This window comes from Dysidea avara, chromosome 6, assembly GCF_963678975.1.
Source record: "Dysidea avara chromosome 6, odDysAvar1.4, whole genome shotgun sequence".
In the NCBI taxonomy this organism is placed as follows: domain Eukaryota; kingdom Metazoa; phylum Porifera; class Demospongiae; order Dictyoceratida; family Dysideidae; genus Dysidea; species Dysidea avara.
This window is the reverse complement of record NC_089277.1, coordinates 11047692-11075393: the sequence shown is the minus strand read 5'-3', so window position 1 is coordinate 11075393 and position 27702 is coordinate 11047692. Positions and strand designations below refer to the sequence as shown.

At 37.8% G+C, this 27702-nt stretch overlaps 4 protein-coding genes across 5 annotated transcripts; 3 read left to right on the top strand and 1 right to left on the bottom strand.

Annotated features, from left to right (window-relative positions):
* The first annotated feature begins 4726 nt into the window (after positions 1–4726).
* On the top strand, positions 4727–16361 carry LOC136258636 (tripartite motif-containing protein 2-like). Its single transcript, XM_066051974.1, has 4 exons — positions 4727–4812; positions 10659–10990; positions 13173–13882; positions 13938–16361. The coding sequence occupies exons 2-4, from the start codon at positions 10663–10665 to the stop codon at positions 16173–16175; spliced, it is 3276 nt and encodes a 1091-aa protein (XP_065908046.1). The 5' UTR covers positions 4727–4812; positions 10659–10662; the 3' UTR covers positions 16176–16361.
* Positions 16362–17354: 993 nt separating this feature from the next.
* Positions 17355–24021, top strand: LOC136258937 (low density lipoprotein receptor adapter protein 1-like). Its single transcript, XM_066052322.1, has 10 exons — positions 17355–17557; positions 17615–17679; positions 17888–17965; positions 19695–19778; positions 20455–20483; positions 21394–21508; positions 21561–21620; positions 22417–22495; positions 22548–22732; positions 23693–24021. Exons 1-10 carry the CDS (start codon positions 17467–17469, stop codon positions 23903–23905), a joined length of 999 nt encoding a protein of 332 aa, XP_065908394.1. The 5' UTR covers positions 17355–17466; the 3' UTR covers positions 23906–24021.
* A 45-nt stretch (positions 24022–24066) lies between these two features.
* On the top strand, positions 24067–25764 carry LOC136258936 (uncharacterized). Of its 2 annotated transcripts, XM_066052320.1 has the most exons (10): positions 24067–24174; positions 24225–24273; positions 24325–24416; positions 24482–24562; positions 24621–24729; positions 24777–24814; positions 24877–25014; positions 25065–25229; positions 25278–25481; positions 25531–25764. In XM_066052320.1, the coding sequence occupies exons 1-10, from the start codon at positions 24097–24099 to the stop codon at positions 25705–25707; spliced, it is 1131 nt and encodes a 376-aa protein (XP_065908392.1). In that variant the 5' UTR covers positions 24067–24096; the 3' UTR covers positions 25708–25764. The 2 variants fall into 2 exon arrangements, with proteins under 2 accessions (XP_065908392.1, XP_065908391.1); XM_066052319.1 differs by having other exon boundaries at positions 25278–25764.
* Positions 25646–27688, bottom strand: LOC136258938 (coiled-coil domain-containing protein 181-like). Its single transcript, XM_066052323.1, has 3 exons — positions 26898–27688; positions 25850–25960; positions 25646–25797 (listed from the first exon to the last, which is right to left on the bottom strand). The coding sequence occupies exons 1-3, from the start codon at positions 27686–27688 to the stop codon at positions 25767–25769; spliced, it is 933 nt and encodes a 310-aa protein (XP_065908395.1). The 3' UTR covers positions 25646–25766.
* Positions 27689–27702: the final 14 nt, after the last annotated feature.

Below are 27702 nucleotides of genomic sequence, written 5' to 3'. Positions count from 1 at the left end.
CTGCTAGTTCGCTACAGTGGCAGCTTCATGGTTTCACCAGAATACTTGTTATGTATGTTGCGGCCACATGTGATGACTGATGGGAAATGAGCTCATAGTCATCAATTTGCGTGATAGTCTTATTAGAGATAATGCATATTCTGAAAGATTATTATAGTGCGGCAGTCAGTCTTGACTTGAATTGTTAATAATTAATTACTTAATAGTTTAAATTCAATCACATTTTCTACAACTAGGAGTAAAGCTTTTCAAAAATCATACTGAGCTACATTTGTTCAAATTTCTACTTCAATTAATGATTGGTTGTTTTCCTTTACTGGATTGTGTTGATGCTTGCTATCTCAGTGTTGATGATGTTTTTCTTACCTATCTTCTCTTGATGTCACTAAATCTACTAGTCCAGATGATCTGCCTACTTGCTACGTTCGAGAGACTGCTGCTGAAATTGCTGAGCCCCTTACAATGAATCTCTACGTACAGGTGTTGTTCCATTGGTATGGATGAAATCACAGTTTATAAAGGAAGTGCTTCTAATATTCCTAGTCTATAGCTATTGCTGTTTTTCTTGTGGTGGCCAAGAATATTAGATGCTGGAGAAGATAGTGGCTACTAAGTTGTCTGCATATTTTAAAGCTTGTCACCTTTTACACTCACAACAGGGTGTATATCAACATGATAAGTCACCAGAGGATATACTGATGGTGGCTGTAGATGTTGTCCAGCTCAGCTAGATAAGAATGATTCAATCTGTGCTGCCTTTTGGAGTTATGTAAAGCCTTCACAATTATGCCTTTCCATGGCAAGACTGTAATGAAATAGTTTGCTGTCTACTTGACTGCTAGAAGTTATCGCATCAAACATGGCTGTCAGTTTTTGGCATAGGGTCTGATGAAAGGAGGAATCCTCAGGGGAGTGTCTTTGGCCCTTTACTTTTCCTAGTGTATGAATACACTATACCTTCCACCATCACTGAGATAATTTATTGCAAAAATATATGACTGGGCTTAGCTACTCCTGCTCAGGTTGCTGCAACACTGAAGGTGAAACCAATAAACACTTGGCTTGTGGATAACTGAATGCAGCTCAGTGCAGGCAAGTCTTGTGTTGTGTGGTTTTGTTCACTCTGTTGGAAGTTATCTCATTTAGTGCTTGATATCAACAACAGCTATACAGACACTCAAAAGTATCATTAATTTTTGATTGCCAGTTGACTTGGAAAGATCATGTTGCTAAGGTTTTGTAAAAAGATTTCCTATTACCTTTATCTAGTGCACTCTAACTGGTGGGTACTTCCTGCAGAGCTTATTAAGCTCCTATTGGAGTCACTGGTGTTATCTCATTTACACTATTCCCTTCCAGTTTGGAACACATCATTACACAGTGGCTGCATGCGGACATGCAACTTAACCATGAGGAAATAAACACCAGATTGCTAATTCATCTTCAGTGACATAGCCTATGTAAACTTGCCAAGTCCAAAAGATTTTGGACGGAAAATAAGTAAAGGTATTGCAGATGGTCTTCTTTGTGGATAATCCTTCCAGTAGTCTCAAAAGCCTGCACAGAACTGGTCAAATGTAGCTGCAAAAGTTAAGAGGTTGCATACAATTGCGGGGAAAGATGTGAATGTAAGAAGGCATATAGTGGAAATATACTGACTGTAACTGTGATAAATAGTTCATAATTATGTTAATTGTTTTGCTGGAACAAGCAACTGTATTATTAGAGTGTTTCACAAAGATTTGTAAGTATTTCTCAAAAAAATATAAGTTAACCACTATAATATACGTAACTTAACTAAATAATGAAAACATTGTCAATTTCATGCAAGTGTTTCCAAATGATTTATGCTTTCTTGTATTCTGTTCTGCGAATGCCATCCCACTAGGTACCTGCATGTCAGAATGCTTAAAGCCTGTGAATACAGGGAGTCAGTAAAGAATTCAGATAATTCCCAGACCCAGTGGTGACTTGATCCCCAGCAACATGAAGTCTAGGCATGCGCTGGATCTTTACTTTGTCTATATATTTTTTCAAAGATGTTATTTATAAGATTTTCAATGACTTTATTGCAGTAATTGTGTCACTATCAACATGTCAAACAGATAAAGAAGATAGCTTTTTCTTAATGATAAATCCATGTTCACATGCTCTCTAATAGAGTAGTCAATAATATAATTTTGATGGTCACAATAATACTCGGAGGTGACCCCCCCTCTAGTATTGATGTTTATCACCAGAAGAGTTCAGAAAAACATTGATGCATTACTTTATCTGCTTAGTCCCCAAATCCTTAAAAATTGTAGCTAAACAATTGTACTTTATATCAGTATAGAGAATCAGTTACAATTTTGGGAAGTCTACATAAGCAATACATCATGCTCACTTACGTACATATATCAGATATGTAGATCTCCCAAAATTGTAACTGATCATGACTCTTTATCATACCTGATATATAACCATTTAATTACCAAGGGCTGCAAAGCAAGCTACAAAACACTTTTTTTTTGTAAACAAAGAAGTTCTGGAACTTGTCTGTGAAAACTGGATAGCTATGTAAATCACAATTTGCTTCTATATACATCCTGTATCAGCTGATATATACTTGACATATTCACACAACTTGCAAACAAGTATAATTCCATACTGACATGCAGAGGTCATTTCCAATAAAGACCATATACATAAATGTAACCAGATCAGTTGACTGTACGTGTTTCCTGCAACTGCATGTGGTTGTTAATCAGGATGACATGAGATCGGGTCAGAGCCTGGATCAAGATTTATTAAAATGAAGTTATCTCAGAGACTTTTCAATACCATTATAATGGAAGAGATGTGCTGTACATCGCTTCTTTCATAAGTTAACTAGCAGTCAACTTTGTGAACTTACAGCTTTATAATAGTTCGATATCAGTATATGCTGAACCCAGCCGATTTCTGTGGAATGGTATCTATACTGCAAATCTTGTGCATATACAGTAGCACACTAGTTTGATAATTATCACTAAATTATGTGGTATACAAAATCATTGTGTAAGATTTTATAGCTACTGATTGCTTAGTACAAATTTTGCTGGTATATTTGTTGCTGGAATATATGCGTGTTTGTGCTTGGTTTGCATTGGTATACAGTATTAACAAGTTTTCTGAGGGATTGATGATAAGGTATTGGAGCATAATATTACAGTTTTAGTATAAGTGCAAGCCATCAATTTATTTTATTGAACAATGAGTGATTTTGTTTAGGGGGACCATGCCCAGACAAGAAAATTAATTATACACATGCGTACTTTATAAGATTATAGCTATAGCTACACTATGCAAGATACCCAGTCCACATACATACAAAGCATCAACTACAATAAATCAACTGACTCCATTACTTGCATGGTGGGGTAAGTGCATGGTTAATTGTTCTAGGGAAATAGCCTACTTTCTTAACACTAATCAATTGTTGACCATGAGAAGTGTAGAAAGTGACAAAATTTGAGCTGCATGATTGTACTTGAGAATTTTGAGTACGATAATCTGGTGTTAGTCAATCCTGACATGCAATAAACTGTGTCGGACTACCTTCCGGCATGACTGTCACTGAATTATTTAGATGAGACCATGATAGTAGCACTAAACATCCTGACTTCTGTATCACATTACAATCAATGTCAATCAGACTTGTACACATACGTATAAAGTTTAGGTATGTATGGCCTGTATGCATGGGCCACTTGGCTATAGTATACAAGCGGCAAGGAGTTACATGTACAGCTATAGTGCAGTAAATTTCATGAGCAGATACGGTGAGCTCATGCATGTCTCCTGACTTCATGCAGTTCCCCCCATGCAACCAAGAAGAAACCTCCGCTATACTTTACAAGTCTGCAGACTGAGCAAGCACAATATACATGATTTAACAGAGTTAACATTAAAAGTATAGCTGACTATGCATGGTCCATTGTTATAGCTAGGAAGAGGATTATGAACTCTTGGTTACATAAATTCCCTCTACTTAATTCCTGCCACTTTTAATCATACTATTAAGGGGGCATCTCCAAACTGATTTTGGTATGCTTAACGTCACAATGACGTTAAGGGGGGAGGGGGGTTCAGTCCATGACGTTATTAACTTTTATTAAAGCAGTTATAGTGTAAACAGCTATAGAACAGAGAAAGTGACGTGATTAAACAGCTATACTGTTTGTAGACTATGTTTTCAGGTAAAGAATATAACGTTTTGTGCTTCTATTGCCAATGTATTGTTTTCATAGTGTGACGTTAAGGAGGGTGGGTCTGAAGTTAGCATCATTATGACATTAAGCATACCAAAATCAGTTTGGAGATGCTCCCTAATGAACCTGCATGCAAGAAGGCTCTAACCATGTAAAACATCAAGTTAATTAAGTTACGTGCTGATAATCAGCTATCCCCCTTATTCTGTGAATCCTATCCCACTAGCTACTGAGGGAGGCTTAAAGTGTGAATACAAACATATAGCTACTAGGACTAAAACGTGAAGAATGAAAAAAAAAATCCTAGACCCAGTGGTGACTTGATCCCTGCGCAGCTGGTTCCCTGGGCAGCTCAGTCACTTGACCCCTGGGCTATCAGCTGGACAATGCCATTAGAGATCATCTGCTTCTAGTAGGTCAGTGCAGACACAGATGGCTCTGTGCAGGTCTGCACACGCCTCAGTGCGGTGAGTACGGCCAATTAGTGCAGTGACGTCACCGGATCTTCAAACTCGTGACTGAAACAATGCGCATTCAAAGGAGACTCCGTCACTGAAGGAATCTACCGGATAGCAATATTGTGAGTGTACTTGTGCAACTTACTAAACTGCAATCCAATGGTATGTCCTTTCCTTCGATATGTCCTAAACGCGAGCCCGATCTAGGTGGTATGGCATTGGCCTCGATTTGCATCCCTGTTGAACGGGAGCTAGGTACTAACTTGTTAAGTCCAGTTAAGGCACAGAAGTGCGTTATCACTGTGAGGATCCTTATTTTACAGCTGGTTTACGTTGTGGGCCCCATGTCACGGTCATGGTCACGGTGCAGTAGCAGGAGTGGTCATAACCGGCTAAATAAAATCCGCCGCTTTGGGTGCATGCCAATGGTCGCAAGCTAATATTACCGGTATTAGTCGCCACAGCGCCGCTTACAAAACTTCAGGAATATTCACTTATTTTTTTGAGGCTAACACTGAGTACAGTAAGTATATGCATATCAGAGACCCATATAGCATCCTTGGGAGTGAGATCCTTAGAAACAACTCTTAACCACTATAGTAGGGTCCCCAATGAAAAAATCGACTTTCACCAAATAATTTCCTTACTACTGCAGGATACTTAGCTTGTTGTACTGATATTTGAACCACTACAAATCAGAAGCCGCCAGTCTTTTAGATTGAGAAATCGGCACATTGCAGTAAAAATATGGAATTGTAAGTGTAGCTTCTTGCATAGGACTGAGTCGAAATTTCTTATTAGCTGTAAGTTGTTGTGCTGTGTAAACATGCATAGTAATGGATAAACGTCTAGCTGGGTGGCTTACAATGGCTCGTTTTTGTGTCTGCAAAATCATGAAAAATGTGTTTGAGTTGCTCTGGCTCCTACCACGAGAGAAGCCAGATCTTCCTCACAGCATGGTCATCCAACTGGGTGTTCCCCCAGTCTATAATGCAAGTTTGCTTTAAATATATAAAACCGGATGGCATGAAGCTGCTTTGGTGGCATTGATCAACGACGTCCAAAATTGGCGATAAAATATTTCAATATCACCAGCCAGATAGCATATGCCCTTGGATTCCTTCCATCTTTGCAGTATAGACTAAGTAAGCATCCAACTGTGTCACCATGTGGTGAGGAAGATCTGGCTTCTCTCGTCGTAGATGGTAGTGATAGTGCGTTCAAAACAATTTTTTTACGATGTTGTTTTGAAGAAAGCAACCTTATACAAGCAATACAGCCAGACATTTGTCATTGACTATGCACGTTTGCAGAGCATAACAAGCCTAGATAACACCTAGCAAATTAAAAAGCTCAAACCATATCTTTGACAGTAGCTAGAAACTGCCCTAGGCCTAGCTTGGTCAGTTTCTAGCCCCAATTTCTAGCTACTGTCAGTGAAATGGTTTGAGCTTTTTTATTCACTAGGTGTTATCTAGGCTTGCTATGCTCTGCAAACATGCATAGTAATTGACAAATGTCTGGCTGTATTGCTTGCACAAGGTTGCTTTCTTCAAAACAGCATCGTAAAATAATTGTTTTGAACACACCACCATCTACGACGGGAGAAGCCAGATCTTCCTCACCACATGGTGACACGGTTGGATGCTTACTTAGTCTATACTGCAAAGATGGAACTAATCCAAGGGTGTATGCTATCTGGTTGGTGATATTGAAATATTTTATTGCCAATTTGGGACGTCGGCAATCGATGCCACCAAAGCAGCTGCAGCTTCATGCCATCCGGTTTGATATATTTAAAGTGTAGGTGGTTAGTGTTGCAATTAACCCATAATTAGTAAAGCAGTTTCAATTGCACAAGCAGTGGGCTGCATTATTTTTCGTAAAATCACTGTAATATTTTGTCGTCACTAGCCAGATAGCATACAGTTTAGGATTCTTTTTAAACTTGCATTATAGACTGAGGGAACATCCAGTTGCATGACCATGCTGTGAGGAAGATCTGGCTTCTCTCGTGGTAGGAGCCAGAGCAACTCAAACACATTTTTCATGATTTTGCAGATACAAAAACGAGCCATTGTAAGCCACCCAGCTAGACGTTTACCCATTACTATGCATGTTTGCACAGCACAACAACTTAAGGTAACATACAGCGAATAAGAAAGTTCGACTCAGTTCTTTGCAAGAAGCTACACTTAACAATTCCATGTTTTTACTGCAAATCACACAATACGTGAAAATACAATGTGCCGATTTCTCAATCTAAAAGACTGGCGGCTTCTGATTTGTAGTGGTTCAAATATCAGTACAACAAGCTAAGTATCCTGCAGTAGTAAAGAAATTGTTTGGTGAAAGTCGACTTTTTTCATTGGGAACCCTACCACTAGTATGCGACTTACCAAAGCTTACACAGCACTTCACTTAAAGAGTAGGCAGTATCCTTGTGCAATTTTAAATGATTGCATCAGCACAGCATTGAAATCAGGTCACTACTGCTGACTCGGATGGCTGGCCTGCACAGCAATTCGGGTCAGATCCGGATGTGAATAAAGCACAAAATGTTTGCCAACAACTACATGTAATGTGCTCCACTTGCTCATTAGATTGCATAAATGGGGAGCTACCATATAGTGGAAAGTTTAGGCGGGAGAAAATTTTGGCGAATTGATTATTGGCAGAACTTGGCGAATAATGTATTGACAAATGCATGACATTACTTTTCCCACAAATTTCATTGTTGCTGTTATTGATCATGTGCACACATATTTTGATGCTGAGAAGGCTGGCCATCATTTCACAGAACAGAAAACGTATCTTGCAGCTTAGCAAAGGTTGTAGAATGTAAGTATTATCTTTTAGAATACTTTAGCATTTACTCTCGAAATTTAACAACTAATCAGGTTAACGAGGCCTAACTGTGTTTACATATATGATCACACTGATTTGTATACCAAATAAAAGTTGATTAGTGGGTCTAATTTATAAACTATAATATTGCCTGCTGATAAATACACCAGGCATGTCTCCAGTAACACATAATCCCGATATGTGGACGTGGCTCATGAAAGAAGCTGGGACTAGCTAGTCTATGTTAATATACATAGAATTCCACTTTGCCTTTTGTGACCAATTGATTCATTTCATGCGTTATACAATCCAGATGTTCTGTAAAGTAGGTCAAAGCTTGAGTTTGTTGAAACTGTCTTTCTGAATGTGAACACAAGAAGATATTGAAGTGGTGAAAGCCATTCTGGGCAAGCTACAGCAGCAGTTGACTGACGACTGTTAGTAATTTTGTATAGGCATAAGGATTTAGACATTTTGATAAGTAAATCCCACAATTTTATTATCAACAAAGCCACATACAACAGTTCACTATCATTAATATTGAAATGTTGTTGATCACTTTCTCCAGCTGGATCAAAAGTAGATGTTTTATCCTTGCAGTGTGCTTTAACTTGATGCCAGAATCCTACAACAAGTGTAATGAAGAATGAATAGAGTTCTCAAACCATACACTTTTGAGTGAAAATATTAGGGATTGGTTATCCGGTTATGAGAAGAAAAAAAACCGAAAGCTGGATTTATAAAAATAACTGGTCGATTAACCGGTTTACCGGTCAAGTGTCACAGCTCTACTTGATGCCCAAACAGAGTTTGTCATAAGTCTATGTACTCAGGAGGAACAAGTTACCAGCAACCGAGTTGTAGCCACTTGTAGGAGACTTGCCATACATTGCATTTTTATTGCATAATTTAAGACGTATAAATTATCACTTGTCTACTACAAGTGTTACTAATTGCTAGATGCGTGCATGTACATACATGTTTGTGCGCGTGTGTGTGTGTGTGTGCCTGGTGGTCTAGGGAATCAGCCCACCCATCAATGGGTAGCACTGGTCTTTACTGGGGAAGTAACTGCCCAACTGCACTTAGCGGTGTTGGGGTCATTGTGAAACTGAGTTTTATAACCTCTCTCTGTGGGACCTGGACAGTCTTTCTGTGCTTTACTAGTCCTGATTTGCCTGAAAGATTCAAGTGCCTGAGTGGTGCACAAGCATCCCGGTGCTGGTGGCAATGGCTGTGTTTTGCATGGCTGATGGAGGCTTTGCTTTTGTGTATGTGTGCGTGCATGTGTTGGTGCATTCGTGTATACATGCACCCACTCAGGCAATGGAGCTTTGTGCAGGTGAATCTTCTTGGGGCAGGACTAGTGACCCAGAGGAGGACTGTCCAGGTATCACTGAGAGAGGCCACAGAACCTGAAATTCCATGATGACCGCTAAGCGACCCAAAAACATATGGGACTTCCCCAGTAAACACCTTTTACCCATTGATGCTACAGCTGGATAGGCTGCTTCTCCAGTTGGCACTGGGCCTTTAGGTCCCCATTATACAGCTGGGTAGACTGGAGCAGTGTGAGTAAAGTTTCTTGCTCAAAGAAACAACAACATGATTGGTGGAACTTGTGTGCAGGCATCCTGGTGCTGGTTCACTCGGCAGCAATAGCTGTGTTTTGCATGACTACTGGAGGCTTTGCTTTGATAGAAATGCAGTATTGCAAGGTAAAAATAGCACTTCTGCACTCTTATTTTAAGAAAGAGTAACATTTTGCCCCTGAATGTTCTATTAGAGTATATCGATCTATATTTTCAACTAGTTAAGCATATTATAGTGCTTATGTAGTAGGCATATAGCCAAGATTTTTGAAGGTGTTTCCAACATCAATACTGAGTTGCTGATGTGGAGGTATGGAGATCCAGGCTTCTGAGAGACTTAATTCAACAAACTGCCATATACCATATGTAGGTGAAAATTGATAGTAAATATTCCATAAGATTTCGTTATTTTATAGTGAGCCTTTAAAATGACAATACACCAAACAACAACTATATTACAATTAATCTTTCAAAGGTAACAGACAACATCGAAGAAATTTTTGAAGAAATTTTCTGTCAGGGACCTCTTCAGAAATTTTGTCCTATCCTTGCTTCCGTTACTCATGCTTACTCCTTCTGCCATGTTATGGATGACAGTTTTTTTATTGTGGCGATTGGTCAAATTGGATATTAGCAGTTTTCTGGGCATGATTCCTTCTATTTGGGCCATCATCCCATTGACTTTGAAGGAAAGAGGTGTTACTGAGAGATGGTCTGTCTTTTGCCAACTCCTACAGTGACATGTTACTAACACTTGACTGTTATGTATTTTTGTATGTAGCCATCATGTAATTGTTGTGCACGCTGTATTTGATACTGTGAAAAAAAAATTAAAGGGCTCACATACTGAAAATCAGTATTTAGTTACTGACCCTGTCTAAAAATTTACAATTAGGTATACAAATGAAAGAGATCCAAGGCACCTGTACAAACAAAGTAACACTTTTTGAGCGAGTATGAATAATAGTTTAATTGCTGTACTGAGTGTTGTATCAGTATGGTTGACTGTTTTATTAGGATATCTCTATCTTTAACAGAAAAATATTTTAAAAGCTTAATTACATAATTACCAATGCATTAGGGCAAAGCAGTATGTGGGCAGGTGACAGGAAACAAGGAATGAATAAATGTTGGCCTTATGATTAGGGTTTGTATATGACTGGATACAGTCATTGGATTTTAGCTTTTGTCCAAATATTAACAGTGATGTTAAATTTGTGTGCAACGTTATTAGGGCTGCAAAGTGTTGTAGTGCTTATACAGTGGAACCTTAGTTATCCGAATCTTTTGGGACCAGGGGTGGTCCGTAAGTCTGAAAAGTCCATATTTCTGAAACTGTATAAATAACCTTAAAAATTAAAAAAAAAAAAAAACTTTTTTCAAATACCCTATTAGAACAGCACTGCTCTAATAGAGCATGGCTGGATTAACCGAAAATCCAAGTAAATGGGGGTTTGGATAACTGAAGTTTTGTTGTAGTTTTCTGACAGACTATGCAGGCCCTGATATGTGATACTTATATAATTTAGGTAAATGGCTAGTTCACGACCTAAGGAAGAAGAGGTATATACTGAGCACTACTCCAAACTCTGTGACACCATCACAGATGTTCATGATCTATTGCCACAGTTTGTACAGAGGTCAATTATTTCTGAAAATGAATTGGAAGAGATTTCTAGACTCACACCGAGGGTGGAGAAGGTGAAAAGGCTGCTCTCACATATTTCTGGTCCGCTAAAAGCTGGGAACACGACTGGGTTCTACACAATGTTGAGTATAATGGAGGAACATGGTATACAAGCCACAAAAGAATTAGCTGCTACTATGAGGGGACTTATTCCAGAGAGTAAACCTGAAGAAAGTAAGTATTCATAATATTCAGTGATAGGCATACCTAACTTAATTATTATCTATACGTCCTGATTTTCTATAGGTCAATGTACGGAGATATTGTAAGACCACTACCAAACATGGGCAGGTCCTCACTTTCATGTGTCCACATTAACGGGTTCATTTAGGTATCCTAACACCAGCTACAGTTAATCAAATGCCAAGATTGTACTCTAAGTTTAAGCCATTTTCACTTTGTGTAAGAGTAGTAATTGTTTTAAGGTGATATTGCTATATACATGTAGGTGTACCTCCAAGGGGTTCAGATAGTTCCACTGTAATCTTAACCGACAGTAATCGTGTTGTGCCAGCATGGAATTTTTACCATTTCAGTATGTACAGTATGAGTGCATAGTATGGAATCCTTGGCTCCTTATCTGTTATTTTTTTGGTTTATGTGATAATTATATCCCTAAATTACAGGGGCATAGCAAGCAGTCAAGATACACTGGTCAATTCAAGCAGAGCAATCAGTGATTGTTCTATTAGAATGTTTCTATGTAATCCTTGTATACACATTACACATAACTCTGCTACACCATAGTTATCTCTTTTCTTTCTTCCTATAGATCTATAGCAAGCTTCCTGTTCCATTTCCAAGAGAATTTCAAATATTCAGTTCAATCCACACAAAACAGCTAAGCTGCGTCCTTTAATGGCTTGGTAATGGCTTGGGTGAAGAAGTTGTGAAATTAAGGTGGTAACCAAGAAATAGTTGCAATGATGTTAATGCTAATAAATTTAAAAACACTGCCATTGTGAACATCATTGCAGCCATTTCTCAACTTCCACTGCTATTAAGGCCGCACCCTCTCATAGCTTAGCTGTACTCTATACGGCCCCAAAGCCAGCCATAGGAGTTTGTTCTTACACACATGTCTTCTTATCTACAGACACCGTAGTGATTATTTTTGTAATAAACGTAGCGCATATAGTATGTTCACGTTGAGCTGAATCCTCAAAAACATTTAATAACTCATGGATGCAATTACACACTATCTTGAAATTTGGCTCATTTGTAGACCCGCTAAAAATCTTTTTATTTAAATGTTTGACATAATATTTAGGGCCAATCAGAATTTTCACAATACATTTCCTATGGGGAAGCCATATAATCCATTACAGCCCTTTCCCGAACTTGTAATGGAAACAAACTGTACATGTCTCTTGTTGACACCTTTGTTGTTACCAATAATCATTTGGTTGGCTGAAATGTTAACTCTGTTGAGAAAAAAATCCACTTTTAATTTTTAGCTGTTTTTCAGGATTCAGCTCAACATGAACATACTATAGTAATTGAGGAATTCTAATTGAACACACATAGAATATTCTAGAACAATCTAACAACCATGATGGCAGTGGTTAATGATTTGGGTGTTCAGTGTGGAGGTTCCTGGTTTGAACTCTGCCAAGTTTTTTTTTTCCCCGACATTTTTCATGTGACTGTTCTTTTAGAGTATCTTGACGCTGCAATTTGCAATTGTTTGGTTTTTGTTTTGTAACTCTGCAGCTGTTACTTTTTTGTTTCCGACCACCAAAAGGCACTGCTATATGGTGGCTAGCCTATGTACACAGCAATTTTCAACCATAAGTGGTTTACCCTGTAGCCGTGACAGAAGTTAATTTTTTTTTACTCAAATAAAATGTTCTATTATGCAAACTTAGTATGTGCAATCTCTTTTATATGTTCCTTATTTGTACCAAAGTAATCAAATCTTGCATTTGCATTTTGTTAAGGATTTTTGCAAAGTATACGAAAATAATAATGTAGTCTTTTTTGTTCCTATCAGTATACACAATATACATGTGGTGGCTTTCTTGACCACTCAACACACTACCATGTGTCTTGATTCTACGACTGAATTTAAAAACTAAGTGTAGCTGTCAACATATTGTTTCAGTAGAGGGTTTACGTTCATGAATGTTTGTAGGGTCTTGTTTGTGAAATTCTATTTTGCTTTTCTTAAAGTGTGAAATGATACAGTAAATGTCGCAGCATTTTGTGGTTGATTTTAATGTGCATGCATTGATAGATCAGTGACATTTGCAATAAGTACAGTATAATGTCATTGTTATAGTGTAAGGACATTGAATATTCTAATAGATCACAATTGTTATCCTTAATTATAATATGTTTGTGTGTTTCCATCAAGGGTCTGAACCATCTGAACATACTCTAAATTCTCTCTTCAGCACCTTCATAGCAACCGTTATTGAACTCTTAGAAAAGAGTCCAGACAAGTTAGAGGCTTGTAAACAAATGTGCTTGCATCTCAGAATCAGTGACAATTCTGATGTACTAATCTTTGGCAGTGAAAACTTGCCAACAATTAAGGAATGTACATCTTTCCGGGAGCTGATCACCCTACTACGCCAACACTTGAATTGGAAGGAACATTCAATTCTAAAAGATATCATTGGTAAATCAGGATCTGCAGAAGCAAAGGCCGAATTGGAAAAGTTTCGTCACATAATGAGCTCACATATGGGTATGAAGATCATTTCTGATAAGTTCTCACCAAGTGATTTGCCACGTAATTATATAAGATTGAGTATCATAATTGATAAACCGTATGAGGATTTTACTCTCAGTGATTATAATGAAATCAAGGAATTTATCTTTAGTACACATCTTGATATACACCTCTACGCTGCCTTGCCGTATATTAAGTATCTATTTAGTTCATTAGATATAGAGTGGTTCATACCTGTTCAGGCTGCTGCTCACATTATTAAAATGGTTTACGAAAACGAGAAAAGCTTGGCTAAGAATTCTGTAGTTTACATACAAGTTGGAGACAAGGTGGTATTAGATCTTCTTGGGAAATCGCCAAACACTGCTGCATCACTAGAACTGAGTAAAGTAAGTATTTGTCAATTGTACCGAATGCATGCATGATCTAACTATTTTTATTTAGTTTGAAAAACAAGCTAAGCAGCCTGTGTCACTGTCTTCGCCAGTTTCTCCAACTGATGAAAAGATCAGCAGTTCTCTCATCTGTCCAGTCTGTTATGAACTATTCAAGAGCCCCAAGTATCTACCATGTTACCATTCCTATTGTGAAGAATGTCTGGAGAAGATGGTGGTACAATCCACAATCACATGTCCCGAGTGTGGAACAGAGCACATTGTCTTAGAAGGAGAAGTGAAAGAGTTGACTAACAATTTCCTAATCAGTCGTATGGTGGATGAGCTAATATTAAAACGTAAAGTAGAGGGTAAAGTAGAACTAAAGTGTGATAAGTGTGATTTATTCGACCCTGTAGTTGCTTTTTGTACAGACTGCATTCAATTTTTTTGTTACTTTTGTAAAGAAGCTCACAACTATGGTAAAAACACTCTCGGCCATGGTATGATGGAATTGGCTGAATTAAAGTCAAATTTTGCTTCTGTTTCTTGGCAAAGAAAAGTCCTAACTTGTCAAGAACATGACTTAAACCTTGATCATTACTGTAAAGTGTGTTCAATTCTTGTTTGTGAATACTGCATCAAGAAGGATCACAGCGATCATGACTATAAAACGGTGGCAAGAACAATCAGTGAATACAGACGTGAATTTAAAAAGACTTCCATTGCAATGAAAGATATGCTTTTTGACCTCTCAGATACTTACAAAACTCTCGAAACATCTAGAAATGATATAAGAGAACAGAGTAAAGACGTTAATGTAAAAATTGATCAGCATTATGATGAACTGATACAGAAATTGATGGAACAGAAAGAAGAACTTAAACAGCAGGTACAAGACTCTTTGTCTAAGAAAGAGAATTTAACGACTACACAGTTGCATGAAATTGAGTATATACAGGCAAAACTGTTAGGCATGCAAGATTTAAAGAATGCTATGGACAAAGGATCGGATCAAGAAATGTTGTCCGCCAAAAAACCATTTGCTGATTGTGTGCAACAGCTAATTGATAAATATGAGGAGGTTAAAACCACAACAGTTAAAGCTACAAATATCGAATTTATCCCCACCGAAATACCACTACCACAGTTTGGCGAAATTTCTTTTACAGTTAGTTCACTTCTGTTTGAAATCAAGAACCTTCCACAAATTTTGTACAGTGGTCAGAGAACGGAATTTGACATCGCTGCAACAGATGATGCAGGCATATTTTCTCCTATTCAAACTCATGAGGTAACTGTACAGTTGGTATCTAACACGGGAGAAGTGACGTATGGTAATGTTCAACAAAACAATGATGGTAACTATACAGCTTCATTGGTAGTTGAACAAGTCGGAGAAGTGACACTGTTGATAGATGTTGATGGTCACCGTACAAAAGGCAGCCCCTATAATCTTTTAGTGTCTAGAAATTATCTTGCATTAGGCAAACCTGACGAAACCTTAAGTAACGATGGACTTGACATGGGCCATTCTTGGGGACTAGCGTTTAGCAGAAATGGCATGTGGGCAGTAGCATACCACTCCAAACAGTGTATATGTTTATTTGATCATGAAAATAAACTGGTAAACAAGTTTGGCAGGTTGGGTAGCAACAATGGTGAGTTTCGTTCTCCTCACGGAATAGCATTTGATGACAATGATCATTTGTATGTTGCTGATTTTAGTAACCACCGTGTGCAGAAGTTTGATATCGACGGGAGATATTTATGTGAATTTGGAAAAACTGACAAGGTAAAATTAAGAACTCCAATGGGTATTACAGCTCACAAAGATAGAGTGTATGTTACTGACAAGGGTCATGACTTTATTGTAGCTTTTCGAAATGATGGAAAATTTTGTTGCATTATTGGTGAAGAACGACTGAGTTGGCCTTACGACGTTGCGGTAAATACACAAAACCTATTGTTGGTTGCATGCATGGCTGACGATAAACACTGCATCTGTACTTTTAGTCTTGATGGCCACTATGTAGGCAGGTTTGGTACACTTGAAACTAGTGGAATACAGCTAAGCTATCCTCACAGTCTTGCTACTGACTCCAATGGTTTTACTTTAGTAACTGATACTGGCAATCATCGTGTTTGTATCTTTGACAAAGATGGCAAGTATATACATTATTTTGGATCTAAAGGGACTGCAGTAGGTGAATTTAAAAATCCTAATGGGATAGCACTCAGCCCCAGTGGAAGCATTTATGTTGGTGATCACCTTAATAGAAGGATTCAAATGTTTTTGAATTACTGAATACCACTATAACTGTAATCTATTTGTAATAGACATAATAACTACATTTGTTGCTAATATTGGGTGACATGTTTTTGCATTGTGACATAATGTACTTAATTATAGTCTAAATGTTATTGTGGAGGCCAATGCCATCTTTACATAGTGTATATGTGTACTGTACGCGTAGAAATTAATTGGGAATTGAAGTTGTATACATTGGACTACTAGCAGGTATTATAAAAAGGATATTTAGTCATGTATGTATGCAGTGTCCCACTGTCCTGGTCCCCCACAAAGTCTCTATAGCTTACCCCGGGGGTGTTCATATGCACAGATTCACATACTATGAAGCACATTACATGTTAGGACAGCTGTAGAATTAAGATCTAACCAGCGTGTTAAATACAATGTCAGTAGTCTCTTGGCATGAGTTAGAGACACTGCAGTCTACTCGGTATAGCATAACTGTAGCTACATGTATGGATTTATCAGCCAATATGTGCAGTATACAATACATGCAGCCAGCATATTGTGTCAAATCAACTTTGCTGTGCAGCCTAATTTTCTTCCTGCCTTCACTGTAAAAACAGTAGCAAATACTGTGGTAAATAGTGAACGTCACTGTCCATTATATTCCAGTGACGTTCACTATTTGCCACAGTATTCACTACTTATTTTTTACTGTGTTCTCTATATCACACCTAAAATAGCTAACACTAAGCATACACTCTTCCCATATTATAGTGCTATAGCTACCTCAGTGAAGTGCAAGCTAGCTTGTACATGTAAGCTAAATATAATTGATAAAGCCTATAAAGTATAATTGAATTAAAAGGACAATTTAATTAATTTTTTTAATATTGGATTGAGCAGAGATGGTTTCTAACATCTGGAGACCTACGTAGCAGCAAAATCATCTACTGTATGTGTATGTGAGCAGTTTGAAAAAAGTGTATAGCTACATGCACCGTATAGCTAATAAATAGACAATCATACCAAAATTAATTCCAGCTAGCTATGGTTACGAGAATATGTGCAGTCATGTTGGCACTTCTAGGGACATAACTTGTCACACACTTTGACCTCAACTGGACTGGAAACAAGGAGAAATGCCTGGTTGAACATGTCTACTTCGGTAAACGTCACGACCTGTTAATTGATGACGTAAAATTAATTGCATTTGATCACACCATAGATCATCACTGGGGTCATTTCCGGTTATCAGCTTTTAAGAAGCTAGCTAATTTTATACGCTGTTATTGAGCTATTTGAGTGTCGGCAATACATTTTACTGCTATTACAGACGAAGATGGATTCTATTAAGGCGGCGGCAAAGGCTATTCGAAACAGCCCAAAGATGATAAGAAAGAAGATGGCACACGACCACATGGATCACCACAGTACGTAACATAACCATATTGGTAGCGGTGGTTATTGTTTTGTACCGCTATTGATAGAACTTGACGACGATTGGTTGCATTCGCAAGACCCAGTGGAGAGCGGAGTATCTTTCTACGTAAAGGTTAGTGAAGTGTAAACAAATTTATTGCCCTCCATGTCGACCTGTTTTTTCTTCTAATTGTATGGATGCCATTGCCGCGTGAAGGTTGCTTAACGTGATAGCGTTGTACGTAATGCATTGTGCTAGTGTGTGAATATATTATGGACAATGTTTTTGCACGATGCAATTCATGACAAGATGAAAACCGTGTTTTATTGTCTTGTTGTAGTATTTAGGGACGGCTGAGGTGGAGAAGACACATGGTCCAGGATCCACCAATGAGGCTGTGAAGGAGATTATTCACCACGTGAGTTTGTACATGTGTGTGTTTATGCATATTCTTGTACTGTACTGTAAGCTTTACGGCCTTACATTTGGGGTACTCTTTTTATGCATCCTTACAAGGGGGTGACACACAGGTACTCGCTGTAGGTAGATCTGCGACTGCTGTCTAAGTCAAAGGTCAAGGCCACCAAATTTAGGGAGTCTGTATTCCTCGGAATAGTGGAATAGCAGAATTACAGAATAAGCGAAAATCACATTCTAAATATTTTGTTATTGTTTATAGCCTCTATAACGTTTTAATATACATTCCTCACCTCGTAGAGAACACAATCACGACTGATGGCACCGATCCTCGGGGCGATCTTTAAACAGGATATGTACAAAGATATTCACTCTAGAACAATCTAACTAAGCTAAACTACCATCAAATACACTTCACTCTAGAAAACTAGAAGTTCTTTGTGCTATATTTACTCATACCAGCTGTCACACACGAGTAACTGCCCTAGAGTTATATACGAAGTGTTAGAGCCGAGGTTGGAGCTCTGATGTTGGGAGCTGAAAGCAGTATTATTCTCCGAATTTATTTGAAACACTTTGGGAAATGGTAACAGAGTTATAAGAAAGGTCAGATTATTCCATGCATGCAGGGTAGCTACCTAGGGGGTGGATTGTTTTGTCCTAAACTATTCGGCCAGTTAGCTAGCTAGCTGCTCGTGTGTGACAGCTGGTATGAGCAAGTATAGCACGGCAAAGAACTTCTAGTTTTCTAGCGATTATGTAGTGAAGTGTATTTAACAGTAGTTTAGCTTAGTTAAAGTGAATATCTTTGTACATATCCTATTTAAAGATCTCCCCGAGGATTGGTGCCATCGTGATTGTGTTCTCTACGAGGTGAGGAATGTATATTAAAGTGTTATAGAGGCTATAAACAATAACAAAACATTTAGAATGTGATTTTTGCTTATTCCGTGATTCTGCTATTCCGCTATTCCGTATTCCGCGGAATACAGGCTCCCCCAAATTCAAGTGAACGATCCTGGGTAAAAATTACTAAAATACCTTAAGGGTAAAAATTGCTATAAAAAATACTGTCGCTAAGTCACTGGTCAAAGGTCGAGAAAGGCTCTTAGTCACAGGTCAAAGCGAAGTTTTGAATGGTCAAAGTCTTGACCGCGGTCACAGATCTACCTACAGCGCGTACCTACGTGACACCCCCTTGTACTTATTAGCAGCTATAGCCTCTCTATTTATGCAGTGTACTTTTGAACTATTTCTGTGATCTGTATTGGTGTGTGTGTGTGTGCGTGCGTGCATGTGTGCCGTGTGCACGTTTGCCTGTACTGTACTTTATACACACACGTATATATACACAATGCACTTACGTATCTGCAAGAATTTGTGCATGTCATAACAGTTCTCCTTCAGTACTCACATTTTGTTTGTTTTGTAAAATCAGTTTACCTAGAAATGACATACATGTATACACAATAGTGACCATAACTTTACAATTTATAGCATCTCATTTTTACTTTAAGAGGTAGTTGGTGGGTTCTGTACTGATGTTATTGGTTGTCCATGAAGAACTTCTAATATTGCGTTTCCTTGATGTGTCCATCGTTCATTTGTACAGAAAAATCAGCTAAAAATTTTACAAAACCATAGGGGAAAGTTATAATTATTTGAATCGAAAATAATTCATGAAATTCCATAATTGTGTGGAATTATAGTATGGTTTGTCCTGTGTGTAGGCTAAGACTAAATCTGGTGGTCTTCAGAAAGTACAATTGACAATATCTGCAAAGTCGGTAATCACAAAGGATGTCCTCAAGGATGTAAGTGCGCCATTTTTGTTGTCATGTAAATAGATGTTTGTGCAAAGTATAATATTAATATAAGTCAACTATTTCAGTCTATTGTATGTCCCAAACTATATTGTGAGCTGCTTTTGATGTTCATACAGTATGTATGTATGTTTATGACACACGTAAGTGTGGGTAATGTGTCAGATTTTGTAATGAAATTCATTTAAGTGTAATAAATATAAGTCGAATTCCAGTCTGTCGTCTGGCATAATCCAAAAATAGAGTTGCTTGGCCATAGGATATCTTTATATGCTCACATACGTTCATACTGTGATCATCTTTGTGATGAAACTCATTGAAAATGAGTTTAGAAGCTGCTTTCGAAATGTCAGTACTGTCTGACCAATCTTTTGTCTGAATTTATCAAAGGCCATATTTAGACAGTGTGTACAACTGCCAGCCCTTTTGTTTTGTAAACAACAGTTGTAAAAATTAGCACTAAAGAAATGGTAAACAAATGTTATTTTTTGGGTGAAGCTCACACTGGTCATATTAACATTTTTATTAATGTCATCACTGTCATATATAGGAAGATGTTACTTTAATTTAATGAAATTGAAACCTGGCACTAACATTGTTTGGCCAATGCTCTTATATAGATTTGTCTTGTACTAAATTTACTACAATATGTTTTATGTTCTTACAGACTGTAATCAGGGAAGAGCCATTGTACAAGTGAGTTGTTGGAAGTGTGTGTATTTTATAATGACCATCACAACGTGCCAGATGTTTTGTGTGGCAACAAGCCATCTTGCTTGTAGTGTTAAGTTTTATATATTTCCTTTGTTAAGTGTTTTACCAATACCATGGTATTCTACAAGGGACTAATAAGCATGCAAGATTTACACGTGATTGTCCATGCATGCTTGCATCCAAAGTGGCCAATATATAGAGGGGGTGATATACCGAACCACATGCATATTTGCCATGCGTGTTTCAAAATTTCTTGCTACCCATGTACAGTATGCGTATGTTTGTATGTATAGTGTAACCTGTTAATCAGGACACTGAAAAATAAGGACACCTGTGTAATCTGGGCACTTGGTAATGGTCCTAAAGTATCCCTTAGTACATAAACTGACCTGGAAATACAGTAATACAAGGACACCTTGATAATCAGGACACTTTGGTTTGTTTTAAGGTGTTTTAATATTTCCTTCCGTAATACAAAGCTTTCACTGTATATATGTATCAAGCTTGAAAATTCTGAAAATGGAAGTTCCATCAGGCACTTTGTATGCATGTGATGATGTGTATATTTTACTCAGTGGCTTTACCTACTTAAAAGGAAGATAATAATAAGGAAACACACTACTACATATTTGTCCACAAAACAAGCTTGCTCTTTTGTACAGAATTCCTGGTAAACCATAGAATATTCATGGACTGGATGTTTTTCATGCAAGTTTCTGTATACCTTCATGGAAATACCTTACCCAGGAAATTTGTACATTTTCATGATTCTATTACCATTTTATCCACGACTCATTATGAGTTATCTAGTGTAGATTCTTATTGTAAAATAAGGATTTTATGTTCTTCACGGATTGTTTACATACAGTGTTTATGTCATTGCTGTTTACAGGGTGTCCTATTGTACAGTGGACCCTAACAATACTAGTATATTCTGCTATATATCACGTAACAGACAGACAGGTGTGTTGGAGTGTTTTGCTTTTCTGTCTTCTAACAGGTCTAAGGTGAGTTGTGGTGGAGTGTAGAGGAGTATGTGTCACATATGTGTTGTTGCAGGCTGAAGCTATTACTTTGACTGTAGCACAAGCTTTTAATATTGCCTATGAGAAATGGCAGGTACGTGTAAGTATGTAGTGTGTGTGCATGTGCGTGGGTGAGTGTGTCAGCCCATTGTTTCGTGTTAACTCTTGGTACATTACCCAGCTACCCAAACATTAATTTTTTATACCAACCATATAGCATGATGGAAATTTTTGTGATATTCGCGGGCTATGAAAATTTCCCCCATCAAAATTTGCAGTTTGATCAAAATAAAGCAAAAATCCATCCCTTTGTTTTGGATGGCAGCAATCTGCAAAAAAAATCCCATATCAAAAATAATATCCTGCTATAGGGTAGAACTAGTGAGTTATGAGGGCTAAATTAAATATCCCATACATTTAGTATGGCTGATTCAGTCATGCAAACATGTTTACAACATGAAAACATGTTTATTCCAGTTGAAAACCATTGGGAGTTTACCTCTCATGTGAATGTGAACTGTAGTAGCTTCCTGTAGATTTTTCTCCATATAAGGTAAAAAAATTAATGAGTGTATTAGCATTGCTAGTGCTTACCTAGTGGTTGGTGGGGAACTAGAAGGTTCTAAAATGGATGGCAACCACAGTCAAAGTCTAGAGATGAAGTGATTGTGCTATTCTGGGTCCTTAGCAGCTGAAATGCTGCAGAATGAACACAGATTGTCTTTAGGCCAGCCGTTACAGACCATCCAACAGTCTATCACTGGTTCTCATCAGGCCATATTGTTAATGTAGGCCAGAAATCACCATTAAGCAAATTCTGCTAGTGTTGCTACTCAGTGGTGCTGTTTTGTTTGCTTGATGTGTGATGTGGAAATATTTGTTATTCACAGAAGAAAAAGCAAAAGAAACAGATGGAATCACTACTGGCAACTTCTATGTCAAAATCAAAGTCAACCGACTACATAAATGGTACATGCACAATATGTACACCAATGTAAGACATGTCACCGTCTTTTTACAGTTGGTGTAACTATTGATAAGCCCACCAGTCCAAAAGCAGCCGCTGTACAACCAGATATTCCTACCATACAGACTTCATTAGCTGAAACACCTAAGGAAAATTCTAGCAGTAATCCATTCCTTAATGGGGGAATGATGCCACATAACCTTCACGTCAAACAAAGTATGACTAAAGCCAAGAGTATGGTAAGGAAATGCGTGTTGATACTGAGTAGGGAAAGTGTGTAAATGTGTTTATTTTTGAAAAGGAAATTACAAGAAAGGAACTGGTTTGTATTCCTGTTAAAACCTTTTTTATAACTTCCAGTTATATTTGAATTCACTGTGTAAGGTACTTCCTACTTTGTCCTATGACACACTACCAGTATCCTGTGACATCACCTTGTGTTATGGTGTTTGCATTGTAAGCACTTCCTTTTGAGTGGGTCTGTGTGGCTTCATATGTAGCGTAAGTGTGTCTTCCTTAAAATGCTAATTATTGTATTGTTGTGGTAATGGTGATTTATGTGGGAGCTAATGGTGATGGTGTAAGTATGTAAGGTAGCTAAGTGAGCTATTATTTGATTTGTGAAGCCACCAGTAACAGTGAGTGATTTAAAAAAAGATTACATCATCAATGTGTTATACTTAGCCTCCCACTCATGTTGAATAAGAATTTAATTGTCATTTGTAAGGCTTTTGGCTTGATATTTCATTGGCTTGTTCCATGATTAGTATTGTCGAAATTTCAGCATAGTCAGCTTTTTATGTGGTTTTGTTTTATCAATACTCCACTTCCACATTTTGTATACAACATAGTTTAACCAAATCCAAAATAGGATACAGAGAATATTCAACGTTTGTTGAAAATGACCTGTTTTACAGTGTAGTTCCTGGTGTGTATGAATGTGTGCAAAGCAATGTGAGACAAGCAAAGTGATCAATTTAACTGTGATATGAATGCTTACTGTATAAAAATTTTAATGGATAGAAGTACAATTTACAAATTATCTGTGACTTGTGACCGCTTTGTAGGTGTCGGATATGGTCACATTGTAGACTTCTGTATTTAAGCTGAATACCTTTTTTGCAGTAGCTTTGTGCATGAATGCGACATTGCCCTTACGGATTCCTGATGTTATTGTTGTTTTTTGTTTATGTATACAGGACCAAATACAGCCAAAAGGATCTCCACCAGTCAATGAACTGGATATGGAGTTCACATTACTGGCTGAGGCTCGTTCCCATCCCAACTTGATGGACACAGGGGATGTGAAAGAGGGACAATTAAGTGCTGATGTCACGGACTTCTTAAGCGGTGACAATTTCCCAGCTAGCCACGCCTTTGGTGCATCTGTAGATGATTTGCTTCGTCTCTAGACAGTCGAGTGTTATGTATTTGTGACTATCAATCAAGCTGTAATTTTTGTACATAATTCATTTTTATAGTGGTCATTTTTTATGTATATAGCTACTAATATTTCATTCACCAATTCCATTTTGTGATGGCACGTGACTTTAATTCTCATGAATTTGATTGGTTAAAACTGTGTCCTTAGCAACGGTGCACAATGCGAGTATCTTGTATAGTAATTTTCCTACTCGCTATATGCGGAGAGTTTTATGCTCTAAACGATGTCCAAGTACAAGTAAGTGGAATTTTATATAACGCGTAAATTTCCTGGCTTGCTTTCTCCAGGACGCAGGGATAGAATACGTGAAGCAATTCACAACATCGATTGTGTTTTGTAAGTTGTACAATAAGTTTTTACTTGGTGTTACACGAGTTTTTACTGCAGATTTACGTGTGGCTAATAAAGGACAGACGCTGGCTAATGTTACTATTTCTCCAAAGAAATGCTGTTTGATAATCGACCAGGACGACTGTGAGGTACGAAATACTCTAATAGAATGCACACCTGTCAAAATTGTGCCAATATTACTTTTTAAATGTAGATAATGAAGTTAAGTATACCAACTAAGCAGAGCCTAGCACCGTATGACGTTGAAGAGTCAAGGTTTTATTTCCGAAACTTTGTGAGTACACTGGTGTCCTTATGCTCATGTAGTGTTAAATTTTATATGTCACATACAGTACCCTCGTTTTAGAAGAGGCAACTGCAGTTTTAAGATCAACATAGTTGGGAAACATCCTCACCACTTTAGTCACACAATAACATTCAATACTTTCCCTGATCCACTGAGTGAGATAGGTTGTTTTGTTATAAAAGTTGTTCCATTCTTTCAATAGAAAATGAAACGGTGATGAAATGTGATGGAATTGATCAAGTATGTGTATGTAATAAAAAACTATATTCTTCTTGGTACTCAAATTGTATTATGTGATGAAGGATGCAGATAGGAATTGTACTCCAGTGGATTGCGCTATAAAATACAAGGGTAAGAGGAACTTCTACAGAAACTCGACCGGAAAGTGTGAAAAGGTTGTTCCATGCAATACAAGAGGCATAGGGAACAAAGTAATAGCGGTAAGATTGGACTGTGTTAACACAGAGCTAATCAGTGTTCTAATGTATAGTACTATGATTGGGAAGAAAATAGGTGCCACCCTTTGGACTGGAAAGAAGACGACAATGCGTTCAAACATGTTCAATCTGATACAAAAATTCCAGAAAATATTAACATAGAAACTGCCACTGGTGCTAAAGAATTTCATGACTTTGAACCGCAAAAATTAGAACAAGTAAAAATATAACACTGGTAAAATTTAGTTTAGTATTTAACTAAACAGGACAGGCAGATTCCACTGGATTGCAACCACGGCAGACAAGTTGGGATATACTGTGTCTGTGATGAAGGCTGGCAGTCAACTGGACTTCACGTGCAAGGTGATGGATTTGTCTATAGCTGGTGTAATGCACCCAGTGAAATCCCTGATAACATCCCAAATGCACCAGTGGTACTAAACAAGGCAGAAGAGGCAGTCTATTCCACTGTATCCTTTGTAATTGCTACAATACTGTATTATTTCTTAACTTATTTAGCTTATTGTGTGTGCGACTTTTCTTGCCATACTGTTGTGGGTCTTCATCATGTACCAGATTGTGTTCTGGAGAACTGGGAGATTCTCGTTACGAAGGAGGATCTCATTACGGAAACTAATGTTACTGTATAGAAGATTGATGAGTATAAAAAAGACTCCATACACTCCTCTGTATTAAATGTGTATAACAGTATTGTAAAGCAGATTTATACATTATTGATAATGTGTCATTATTCCTTACGCGTAAATACCGTGGCCTGCTGAAATGCTGTAAAGGAAAGAATTGTGTTACTAGTAATTCCACTTGTAAATCAACTTACCGAAGTGCCAAGGAATGCTTTAATCTCTTTGAATCGGATCTGTAATGTTTACGAAATTCTTTCTTTAACTCTGCCTCCTTCTTTGATTTTTCCTTTTTCCGTCTGAGCCAACTGTAATTGAAATCAACTAACACACACAGTATAACCAAAACTACACAAACACATATCCGTACAATCATAGACAATAGAGTAAAAGGGATAGGAAATGCAAGCGATTTGCGGTTTGATTTCCGTTACGTGTGACTTGAAAGGACAAGACAGTTTTGTACTCAAGCATGGGAATTAGTGTTCTAAGCAGCGTAAATAGTAATCCAACAGACTACAGCAGTATTTAGGCCTTTGTGAGAGATTTTGGCAAGAGAATTCAGACCATAGATTTTGTAACAAAGCATATCACATTAACCGTGATTGCTACATGCTGTCATACTTTCACTCATAGTACCTTTATGCCTCATCCATACCGCTTCTTGTATAGCCGGTTCCACTTTCGAATCTGGTGGTAAGCTAGGCGTGTCACCAACACAGTCTTTTGGCGTTGCGTTGTACTACAATGTGGTTTAAACTTTTGGTAAAAAATGGAAGATACTCAATCGTTTCTTCAAGCAACAGTTCCTGTTTTGCTGTGATATTTCCTCTGGTTCTCTCTGTTAAATGGTAAGGAATAGGTTTATCACAGTTAAAAGGATAAAATATATACACAAAGAAAGTGAAGTGTAATTTTTGGGCTGTTTTTTTATTCACTTTGAATCTCCTTTAATTTTGCGTATAACTTCCTTGAGGGTTGGTACCATCCTAGTTCCCTCGATTACTTACTTGAGTTCACTGTAGCAAAGTTTCACAGTCGTTGGTTACAAAATTCTGTCGTTACAACAATTTGTTTCTCTTTGATACAAGCGCAGTAAGCGTAACGAGTATGTTCGTGACGTAATGCACGGAATTACAATAGAAATGTACGTATTTTGTGACGTCACGTTATTGCGTTTCCTATCCCTTTTATGTACTCTATTATCTATGGTACAATACACACACACATGCACACTTTACTCACTCTCTGAATGCTTGCTGTGCTAAATCTGGATCAACTTGATTTGCTGCTTCTTGTTGATGTCTTAGTCTCTCTGCTTCATTTCTTCTCTCCTCACTCTCCTGTTTTCTCTTTGCATCCAACCATGCTTTAAATGCCTCACTACATTCTTCTCTATCGTTACCAGTTGTTGGACGACTAAGAGTGTCGTTTTGTCTCTGTAACAACCTCTCTTCTTGAATCTGTTTATTCTTCTTAGCTAGCCAGGCTTGAAATGATTCCTCTGCTTCCTCTTTCTTCCTTCTTACATCTTCTGCCGTAAGAATATGTAGTTTGGCTCTTTCTTCCTTCCTTCTTGCTGTAATCTCTTCATTTTTCTTTGCTAACCAAGCATCGTATGCTTCCTGGCTGGCCTCATTCACTCGGGGGCCTGGTGCTGACTTAGTTCTTAATCTACCACTATTCTGTGTACTGCGAGGTAACAATTTTGGGTCAACTTCCTTTACTGGAGTTCGTTGTATTATAACCACCTCAGATTTCGACTGATATTCAGGGATTACGGGCTCTTGGTCTGTCTTACGATCAGTTTCTAAATCTTCGACTACTGTTTCGGCGGATTTCTGCTCTGGCACCTCCTCTGCTGTTTGTTCCGGAGCGTCACCTTTCACTGAACTGGTTTCTTCGTCTTTCTGCTCAGTATCGCCGTCATAGTCAGCGCGCATATCACTGGCATTTAACAGTTCAAATTTCCCAGCTCGTTCTATCAACACTTCTCCTCCGTTATCGGCCTTATTAGACGACTCATCTTCAGCCATTATGATTAACCATA